The 12,003-nt window shown below is 36.7% G+C and overlaps 1 protein-coding gene across 1 annotated transcript in view; it reads right to left on the reverse strand.

The window, feature by feature from the left end:
• Window positions 1–12,003, reverse strand: part of SECISBP2L (SECIS binding protein 2 like) — a 62,303-nt gene that overhangs the window by 7,472 nt on the left and 42,828 nt on the right. Inside the window, exons 16-17 of the mRNA XM_019929168.2 lie at window positions 10,552–10,706; window positions 3,597–3,816 (exon numbers count right to left, since the gene is read on the reverse strand). Of these exons, the coding sequence (XP_019784727.1) occupies window positions 3,597–3,816; window positions 10,552–10,706 (375 nt within the window). The remainder of the gene's footprint in view (window positions 1–3,596; window positions 3,817–10,551; window positions 10,707–12,003) is intronic.

Here is a 12,003-nt window from a genome sequence, read left to right on the forward strand (position 1 = left end):
AAAGTCCCACCTCTCCCTTAACAGTGAGTCAAAGGAACAGGAAAAAGAAAGGTGGTCAGAAGACTGAGCAGGGCTGATCTCTCTCCAGGCTCTGTCTTGGGCATTCAGCTACTAGGTAGGTGAGCTGAAAGCCAGACAGGTCCTTTGGAAAGGAAAGGGAGATATGACCTTGGAAGCAGAGACAAGGGACTCTGTGATTAGCCATCAAGAGACCTGTCACTATGATCAAAGAGCCACTGAGGTCACATATCCACGGGGAGGGTCCAGGGTTCCACCTTAAAGTAATAGGTGAAGCTTGATCAACAACTAATGAGCACACAAACACATAACTGTGATGGGGAGAAACAAAGCGAGTATGAAAATGCCGTCTTTGGCTGGAGGAGCGGGCAGGGGATGGGAGGGGGTTGGGCTGAATACAGGAGTCTAAAGCCAGAATAGCACATCGAGAAGCCCACTTCTGAAGAAGGGATTAGGAAGCAATGTAAAGGCAGGGTCAAAGATCTCAACAAACCTGGAAATGTTACTGATCCAAACCTACCCTGATTCTGAATTGTTTACTTTAGCAGAATTTAGTCAATAAAGCTGCTTATTAACCCCTCTATGCTTTCCTGTTTTGTTAGTTGGTTCTTTGTGAAACTACCTTTTCAACTTTGACACTAGTTGGTTTGTCAGAGGATGAGGTGTGTGTATTTCTCCCATCAGTCAGTACACAGAGGGAAGCTGTCCATCTTTAGATAGTTGTATATAGTAGAGGAACACAGAGATGAGTTCAAGACCCTACAGAAGAAGGTGTGGTGGCAGAGAATGAGCCGGAAACTCAAGATAGATAGAGGTAGTCCTCCCCTCACAAGGGGTTACTGAAAACCTACTGTATGGTCCTACTGGAAATTCATTCAACACACAAGGAATTCACATCACACTGGCTAAGAATTCTAGAGTCAAACTTAGCAGCTCTGTGACACTGGCAAGTGATTTACCTCACTTCATTTTAGTTCTCTCATCTGTAAAATGCAGTACAATATTTCTTATCTCCTAGGACTGCTCAGAGGATTAAATGTCTTAATAAAAGTGCCTAGTAAGAATTCAGTAAGTGAGCTATTATTATTATATGTCAAGTGCCCATTAGGTGTCAGGTTTCTATCTCAAAGAATGTACTGCTCAGTTGGGATTTATGTTTGAAACTATCTGTTTCACGTAAGTATGACAAAATTGAGACTCAGCTCCGGTGGAAGGAAAACATAAGCAAAGAAAACAATTACGGTGTACACAAAGAACAGTAAGACTGAACTATCATAGGAACCTTTCTATTCTACCAATGTTTAGCATCCCTTTCCCAGCTTTGTTTTCTCTTTAGACTGTGGAAATCACAAGAAAACATTTTAGAAATCTTGCACCAGAATGGCATGGGAGACACTATTTGTTGTCTACCCAAGAGTCATTCCCCATTTTCTTCCTGGCTAACAGAACCCCCAAACCTGAGATGGACTTGAACACAGTTCCATGGGAGGAATTAAAATAGTTCTTAGACTATCATGACTATCCCATTCCCCTTTGCCAGATATTCTCTTGCCCACATCTCCCTTGCAGCTAAAAGCAGTCACATGGTCGGCTCTGGCCAAATGAAACAAAAGGCAAAGTCTTCTGAAAATTGTTTCCTTCACTGATAAAAAGAGCATACTGCTTGAACCTCCTGCCTGAACTGTTGTGATGCCCAGGGCCACTGCAGCCATTTATGAACATGAGATGATCAGCACAAGAATAAGAAGCCACAGACTGAAAATGGAAGAATAGAAAAAAGGAAAGAACTAGGGACATTGACAACATTGTGAAATAATTAAATATCCTAATTTCTCAGGCCACATTAGTGGGTTGTTTTTTTTTGTTTGTTTCTGCGGTACGCAGGGCTCTCACTGTCGTGGCCTCTCCCGTTGTGGAGCACAGGCTCCGGACGTGCAGGCTCAGCGGCCATGGCTCACGGGCCCAGCCGCTCCGCAGCATGTGGGATCTTCCCGGACCGGGGCACGAACCCACGTCCCCTGCACTGGCAGGCGGACCCTCAACCACTGCACCACCAGGGAAGCCCCATTAGTGGGTTTTATGTCTGTTGCTGAATACATCTGATACTGACAGAGTAACTTTGTGCTTTACTCTCAAAGCAAATTATTTATGATTATTTCCACTTATTTTGTTGGCGTCCTCATAAATCAGATCATAGGCCAGAAACTTTAAGGTTCTGTCTAAATCCCTTCTTAGAATTCAGCCATTAGCTCACAAAACTTTCGCTCTGAATGAAACGTTATACATGATCTAGACAAACCCTTCTCACTTTACTGAAGACAAATCTGAGGCTCAGAAATTAATCAATTAGGCCTAAATACCCTAGGCAGACTGTGGAAAAGCCAAGGCTTCAATCTTTGAACACTTTAAATCTGGTGTTTTGAAAACATCTTCTAAGTCTTTGAGAGGTTCTTTTTATAACTTTTCTTTTTATGTGCCCAAATGAAGATCACAGTCATTTCCCCAAATCCACAGCTTTAGGAATTTATCTTGCAGTTTACCTTTGAGATCTGGCATGTCACTAATCACTATATAGAGAAATGATTTCATTTACAAAGTTGGCCCTTTATCTTCTTTACTTTCAACTAGTATCACTTTAACCAAAGAAACATCTCTGCCTCTAAGCCAGAATCACCTTTGCCTGACCAACAGTTTCTGAAAGGTGCACAATAACTTGTTAGTTGCCTCTGGTCTGCAGCTTTGTCAAAAGCATTCCAAACATTTAACTACAATCACAGACAAGGAGAGCAGGAAAGAGAAGTGTGGGAAGAAAGGAAGAAAACGATGACTCAGTTTTTTACATGTTACATTTTAGGTGGCAACAAGCTATTTGATAAACTTTCAGATACGACTAAAAAGAGAAAAGAAAAACAAGAAGCCAAGGTGAAGAAGGTGGCTGCACTATTTTTAAAAAAGAACAGGGGAAATGAAACAGAAACTAGATCAAGAAAGTAATCTAGTATTCTAGTACTAGCGTTCAAAGTATTATAGAAACATTGCAAGGAAACTACTAAAATGCAGAGTACAGTAACTATTGTTACTTTAAACCTTACACATAAATACTGTTTTTAGTCTATAAGTCCTTTTCACTACCATCAGATTTAACTCAAGACAAATGTCACAAGTCTACGTTTGATAAGTTTAGACTGAATATTCAGGTCTTTTGTTTACACAGTAAATACAAAATTTTAATAATCAAGTATAAAGTATTAGAATAAAACTTCCTAGAATTTATTTATTTACTTAGTGATAGGTCAGAAGAATGGTACATTTGGCTTTTTAAATCCCTTTGGGATTTTCTTTTTAAGATTTTGGAAATGTGACTAATTTCAGGGTCTCACAGAAACTCTCAGCCCCAAATATTCTCCTAACTTTCAATGGACATGTGTAATACAATTTTTAAACCAAAAATGTGAGCAAAATTTGAATAATCAAGAAGATAAAAACAAAAGGTAGCATGGAGAGTCATTTTTAAAATGACAGTAATCATTAAATTATTTCAAAATTTCAGTCATTTAAAATGGTATGTAATAACTTACCATATTCCTTTTCATTGACTTCAGAGATGGGTTCAGAAATAACACTGCAGAAAGAAATGGCGCTGGCTGCAGAGGGATTCCGAGAATGCCCCATGTGGTGTGGCACCTTTTTCACGTTCTTCAAGGCTTCCTCGGCTTGCTCCTGTTCCATTGCTGCAACCATATCTTTATATGCTTTCCTGGCTTCTTCAGTGAGTTCTACTAACTTATTAAACAGGCTCTAAAAAGAAAGACATTTTGCCCAGTCCATTTTTTGGTATACTCTTTATTACTACCATTAGCAATAAATACCTCTACTGTTTCAGGACTGGATACACTTTCTATTAGCACAAAATCCAAATGGTATGCAAACCACAGAACCTTACAAAATACTCTGTAACTTACATATATTGTTTAGTTAATTCTCACAAGTCTGAGGCAACTTCTTGATTCAGTACTAGCCACTAAATATGCTATATTAAAGTTCTTACAGAGTTTATCAATTCAACAACTGCACCCTTTAGCATGTGGCACTACAGTGGGTAGCAAGACTACTGGAACCACCCCTCTGCTCTCAAGGAACCTTCCATATGGCTGAAAGGAGAGGACAGGAGACGATGATTCAGGGGACAATACCTTAAATGCCTTGACATGTACAAAGTGCTTTAGCTTTGGGAGGAAACATCTAACTGCTGGGCATCAGTGAAGAATTCATAAAGGAATATGACACCTGATGTAGGCCTTGAAAATCTGGTATAGTTTTGAGGAGTGGAGACAGTACATTCTTAGCCAAGCATGCAAAACCATAAACCAAGGTACAGACTTAATAAAGTTCAGGCTTGTTTGAGGAGCAGTGAAGAATCTTATATGGGTTCGAATATAAGGGAATGAGTGTATGTATGCAGGGTGATATCGAAGGATGCAGAAGCAGATGGCAGTCTCCACAGGAATGAAAAGTTCCCTATCATGTTTGCTTGCTGAAAGAACTCTTTACAATAAGACCAAAAAGAAGTGATGGTATGGCTAGCTGCGGCCTTGAAAATGATGAAAGGCTAATTATAAAAATAGAATAAAGAATCTGGAAATAGAATGTGGAGTTAACCAGAAGTTCTTCCATCAGCAAAAGAGAATGAACATGAATGGAATTAATAACCCCAATGAAACTGTAAATGACAGAGCACATTTGTGTTAATAAATGGCAAAATTCGTTAGGCATTAAAGCTGTACTTCAATAACTATGACACCTAGCGATGTCTAAAGAAAACTGAAGTTTTCACAGTCACCAGAAAGACAACCAAAGAATGACTTTTAGTGATTCTTACATCAAATGACTTTTAGTGATTCTTACATCACAATTCAACACAATTCAACAACATTCTACTCCTGTTTAATGTCTTGATTTAGTATCAGAATGCAACATACCCACACACTAAGTAAAACATTTTAGATGGTAAATATGACCTGGCCACCTGGAAGAGTATGTTTAATTATATATATAAAATTACGTTTTCAGACAATGGAGAAAAAGTACAGCACATTTTTTTTTTCTTAACAAGGCACTGTCATTTAAATATAAACCATAACAACATGAATGCATGGCAAACGTGTCATATTACGATGGAATAATGTATCTCTAAAAACTAAACTTAAGCAGGAAAAGCATAAGTAATGTGCTTTACCCGGCTGCAGTTTAAAGTACAATACAGGTACAATAAACACTGCTGCTAACTGTATTGATTTTTGAAAAGGGGTGGGTGCTAGTAGTATCAAAACTATATTCAGGATTTACTTATTTTTACTTATTTTTAAAAAGGAGGATGGATTCTGATAAAAAAAAGCCCCCATGAGTTACAAGTAAGAGACTTCATAAATATTTGTTTGCAATAAACCATGCACTTAAGTGCAGCCAACAAAAAGAAAACAGGCTTATGGATATGCAATTTTGAGATTAACATTGGTTTTACAATATAAATAAAACACAGAAACTGTTGGGAATAAAACAATACACAAGAAGAAGAGAAAATAAAATTGAAGAGAAAAGCTATTAGGGAATAAAAGCTTTGAATATCAGGGTAAGGACAGAAAGCTTAATGCAAAGGTTAGCATTATTACATGGTAAATATAGGGTAGGTGCACTACATTACTATGAGTAGACACTCTGGACAATATAGCAGTACTTCCTTTACCTCCATTTTATGAATGTGTTTTGGTTTAAACAATAACTTACTACCTCAAAATGGAGAAGGCAAGAAAAGCAATGTACAACAAAACTGCCAAACATTTTATAATATATCATACATATAACCTAACATACACAGTTCAGTAAGAAGTCAATACAATTAAAAACAAACACATCCCCTTTTCCTGACCCTGATCCCATTCCTATTCCATAAACTCTAATAATGAACAAAAGAGTACATTGTTATTATGTGTCTTTATCACAGAGCTACTTAGCACCTAAATTCTCACATGAAGTTTAACGTAACAGGCAGATATACATCAACCATACAATTAATTAAAGAAACATTTATTACCTGCTCATCCTCGAGTAATGTAAAAGGTTTTCAGGGATATAAAGACAAGGGAAATCAAAGAGGAAATCAAAAGATACCTAGAAACAAATGACAATGAAAACACGACGACCCAAAACCTATGGGATGCAGCAAAAGCAGTTCTAAGAGAGAAGTTTATAGAAATACAATTCTACCTCAAGAAACAAGAAACATTTCAAATAAACAACCTAACCTTACCTCTAAAGCAACTAGAGAAAGAAGAACAATAAAACCCCCAAAGACAGCAAAAGGAAAGAAATCATAAAGATCAGATCAGAAATAAATGAAAAAACAAAAGAAGGAAACAATAGCAAAGATCAATAAAACTAAAAGCTGGTTCTTTGAGAAGATAAACAAAATTGATAAACCATTAGCCAGATTCATCAAAAAAAAAAAAAGGGAGAAGACTCAAATCAATGGAATTAGAACTGAAAAGAGAAGTAACAACTGACACTGCAGAAATACAAAGGATCTTGAGAGATTACTACAAGCAACTCTATGCCAATAAAATGAACAATCTGGAAGAAATGGACAAATTTTTAGAAAAGCACAACCTTCTGAGACTGACCAGGAAGAAATAGAAAATATAAACAGACCAATCACAAGCACTGAAATTGAAACTGTGATTCAAAATCTTCCAACAAACAAAAGCCCAGGACCAGATGGCTTCACAGGCGAATTCTATCAAACATTTAGAGAAAAGCGAACACCTATCCTTCGCAAACTCTTCCAAGGTATAGCAGAGGAACACTCCCAAACTCATTCTACAAGGCCACCATCACCCTGATACCAAAACAGACAAAGATGTCACAAAGAAAGAAAACTACAGGCCAATATCACTGATGAACACAGATGCAAAAATCCTCAACAAAATTCTAGCAAACAGAATCCAACAGCATATTAAAAGCATCATACATCACAATCATGTGCGGTTTATCCCAGCAATGCAAGGATTCTTCAATATATGCAAATCAATCAATGTGATAAACAATATTAACAAATTGAAGGAGAAAAACCATATGATCATCTCAATAGATGCAGAAAAAGCTTTTGACAATAATCAACACCCATTTGTGATAAAAAACCCTCCAGAAAGTAAGCATAAAGGGAACTTACCTCAACATAATAAAGGCCATATATGACAAACCCACAGCCAACATTACTCTCAATGGTGAAAAACTGAAACCATTTCCACTAAGATCAGGAACAAGACAAGGTTGTCCACTCTCTCCACTATTATTCAACATACTGTTGTAAGTTTTAGCCATAACAATCAGAGAAGAAAAAGAAATAAAAGGTATCCAAATTGGAAAAGAAGAAGTAAAGCTGTCACTGTTTGCAGATGACATGATACTGTACATAGAGAACCCTAAAGATGCTACCAGAAAACTACTAGAGCTAATCAATGAATTTGGTAAAGCAGCAGGATACAAAATTAATGCACAGAAATCTCTGGCATTCCTATACACTAATGATGAAAAATCTGAAAGAGAAATTAAGGAAACACTCCTATTTACCATTGCAACAAAAAGAATAAAACACCTAGGAATAAACCTACCTAAGCAGACAAAAGACCTGTATGCAGAAAACTATAAGACACTGATGAAAGAAATTAAAGATGACACAAACAGATGGAGAGATATACCATGTTCTTGGATTGGAAGAATCAACATTCTGAAAATGACTATACTACCCAAAGCAATCTACAGATTCAATGCAATCCCTATCAAACTTCCAATGACACTTTTCACAGAACTAGAACATAAAATTTCACAATTTGTATGGAAACACAAAAGACCCCGAAGAGCCAAAGCAATCTTGAGAAAGAAAAACGGAGCTGGAGGAATCAGGCTCCCTGACTTCAGACTATACTACAAAGCTACAGTAATCAAGACAGTATGGTACTGGCACAAAAACAGAAAGATAGATCAATGAACAGGATAGAAAGCCCAGACATAAACCCACGCACATATGGTCACCTTATTTTTGATAAGGGAGGCAAGAATATACAATGGAGAAAAGACAGCCTCTTCAATAAGTGGTGCTGGGAAAACTGGACAGCTAGCTACATGTAAGAGAAAGAAATTAGAACACTCCCTAACACCATACACAAAAATAAACTCAAAATAGATTAAAGAGCTAAATGTAAGGCCAGACACTATAAAACTCTTAGAGGAAAACACAGGCAGAACACTCTATGACATACATCACAGCAAGATCCTTTTTGACCCACCTCCTAGAGAAATGGAAATAAAAACAAAAATAAACAAATGGGACCTAATGAAACTTAAAAGCTTTTCCACAGCAAAGGAAACCATATAAACAAGAAGAAAAGACAACCCTCAGAATGGGAGAAAATATTTGCAAATGAAGCAATTGAAAAGGATTCATCTCCAAAATTTACAAGCAGCTCATGCAGTTCAATATCAAAAAAACAAACAACCCAATGCAAAAATGGGCAGAAGACCTAAATAGACATTTCTCCAAAGAAGATATACAGATTGCCAACAAATAAATGAAAGGATGCTCAACATCACTAATCATTAGAGAAATGCAAATCAAAACTACAATGAGGTATCACCTCACACCAGTCAGAATGGCCATCATCAAAAAATCTACAAACAATAAATGCTGGAGAGGGTGTGGAGAAAAGGGAACCCTCTTGCACTGTTGGTGGGAATGTAAATTGACAGAGCCATTATGGAGACAGTATGGAGGGTCCTTAAAAAACTAAAAATATAATTACCATATGACCCAGTAATCCATTACTGGGCATATACCCTGAGAAAACCATAATTCAAAGAGTCATGTACCACAATGTTCACTGCAGCTCTATTTACAATAGCCAGGACATGGAAGCAACCTAAGTGTCCATCGATAGATGAACGGATAAAGATGATGTGGCAGATATATACAATGGAATATTACTCAGCCATAAAAAGAAACGAAATTGAGTTATTTGTAGTGAGGTGGATGGACCTAGAGTCTGTCATACAGAGTGAAATAAGAAAGAGAAATATAAATACAGTATGTGAACACATATATATGGAATCTAAAAAACAAAAAATGTTTATGAAGAACCTAGGGGCAGGACAGGAATAAAGATGCAGATGTAGAGAATAGACTTGAGGACACGGGGAGGGTGAAGGGTAAGCTGGAATGAAGTGAGAGAGTGGCATGTACTTATATATTCTACCAAATGTAAAATAGATAGCTAGTGGGAAGCAGCTGCATAGCACAGGGAGATCAGCTCAGTGCTTTGTGACCACCTAGAGGGGTGGGATAGGGTGGGTGGGAGGGAGACGCAAGAGGGAGGAGATAAAAACTGATTCCCTTTGTTATAAAACAGAAACTAACACGCCACTGTAAATTAATTATACTGCAATAAAGATGTCAAAAAAAAAAAAAAAGACAAGGGTCCTACCCTTGAGGAATTCACACTTACATGAAGAAACACATTAACTATGACAAAGCAGTGTGATATCTATAACTGAGGAAAGCATGGGCTTCTAATGGCAGGACTAATATCAATTACATGATCGTAAAGAGTAGGTGGGTAGACAGATAATTTAATGGGTAGTGGGAGAGAAACTGAATGGATAGCGAATGGGGGTATTCAATATGGTGACTGGATAGGAAAGATAGACACTTAAATATACACAAATAGTATGGCTGAGAAGAGGGAAAATGGTCCATCAGTTGTGTCACAAAATACTTTAGAATCAACATCATAAAAACGTTATTGTATGCACAGATTGTATACAATTTAAAACAAGTACAACTGAAAATGTTTCAATGTAAAAGCCACAGGTCAAATGATGTTCTAAAAAGAACCCCACACATTCAAAAAACCCCACCAATCTTAAAATGTTATCAGTTAATAAGCATTACTCTAAATAAATAACATTTACTTTATCATTTATCAGCTCCTATGGGCAAAGTTTGTATTAGTCGACTATGAGAGGAAGACAAATATCATGGGTGTAGAATTATTCTCTCAATTGGTTTAGGAATTTCATTTTCAAAGGAAAATCCTCTCCAAATAAAGGATTCTTTTCTCTCTTGACTCCTAGCAGCACAAAATATACCCAACATACAGACTGAAGAAATTTGTTTTACTTTGTACAATACTGGATACCTTTACCCAGCAGTTACATATATTGTCAAGGAGTACATATCTGAACCCAGGAAAAAAAAAATCACTGTGGCAGAAATACGAGCTAAAATCTTTTCACAATGCTATAGGATTGACTTATGCAAATGTTTTCAACACGAAAAAAGGAAATGTAATACTCAAGAATTTTCCACTCATTCCAGGAGAGTCATCATATCACTTCTCCAAATGCTCAAACATAACAATGGCACGTGTCCAAAGATGTACTATGGCGGGTGGGCAGTGAGGGACTGCATCTTCTAAGTCTTACCTCAGCACCAAAGTAGTTGAAGATTCCCACCACACTAACAGGAACCAGCTTGTTCACACAGCGTCCTAGAGCTTTTCTTCCAAGGGCAAACACAAAAGGAATTTCTTGTTCCCGTGCCATGGCTATAACATTATAGAGAGCCTCATCCAGGCCACCTGAGAAATCAACATGTATAGAAGTTTTTAGTTATTTCCTAAATGGAGCTATTTTAGCACCCGACAGCATAAAACACAGCAGCAAAGGAGTCCATGAATGCTTGTGGCACTTAGGCTGTTCACCACATTTTCCTATCTGAATTTGTACTTCCTATCTGAATTTGTACTATATTTGGATATTACGTACATATTTTCTTTCTCCCAGTTAAATACTATATTCCTTTAATACGAGTATTTTTGTTTCTCCACAGGGACTAGTATAGCAGGAGTCAAATTTCAATATAATAAACATTTTCCGTTTTTTTAAATTAATTAAAATTGTTAATAGTGGCTGATTCCTTTATCTAATCTCTCAGCTCAAGTAAGCAACCTATCACATGCAATAAGACCGATTATACATTACTGTTTTTACTGGTATTTTTCCCCTCTGCCTGCTACTGCTGCTTGATGCCTCTGTCTACTCCAATCACCTGAAATGGCTCCTCCATGAAAAACGACAAATAACGGTGCACGACATAGTACAAAAGCCTCTGTTACTGCTGGTTTCTCAGAGACAAATCTCCACCATAAACAGAGGCAGAGACATGTATCTTTTTTTTTTAATATTGTATTTAACTGATTTTAAGATGCAAAATTTTTTCCACATACTAACAACTCTGAACTAGGGTAGCATTTTACAATCAATGGAATCTTTGGATTGATAGAATTTTTCTTTCTTAGTGGAATATAAAATATTGCTGCATCATACAATCATCATGTTCTATCCTGAACACTAATTTTAGGATACAAAAATTACAAATTATATATTTTTTTCTGAAATAGGGTAGGATAACTGTCTAGAGAGCCCATTTTCATTTCTGACATCAGTCACTGATGTCATATTGTTTCTACCATCATGTTGGCTTATATTAAATAAAAGACAGGAGAGTTTGACTTCCCAATTGGAAAAACTCAATGAACTATGGTTAAAAATGCATATATCATAACCATTATGTAAGAACTGATCTGGAATTTGGGATTTACAGGAGATGTTTAGGTATTGTTATTAATTACTACATAGTTTGAGAAAGTCTTTCAACTTCTCTCTTTCATACAATGGACGTAATTATTTTTGTCTCTCTGGCAAGATCAGAATGCCCCAATAGTAAAAGGAAAAATATTTGAAAGTGTTTCTTTGAGGAGCATTAATTATGTTGTTTAATATATTTAAAATATACCCCTCTAATGACCAATTCAGTACCCAAGTGTTCAGGACAGGAAACTGATTTTGAAATTGTTTTAAATATAGTGGCAAATA

The sequence above is a fragment of the Tursiops truncatus genome, chromosome 2, assembly GCF_011762595.2.
Source record: "Tursiops truncatus isolate mTurTru1 chromosome 2, mTurTru1.mat.Y, whole genome shotgun sequence".
Taxonomy (NCBI): Eukaryota; Metazoa; Chordata; class Mammalia; order Artiodactyla; family Delphinidae; genus Tursiops; species Tursiops truncatus.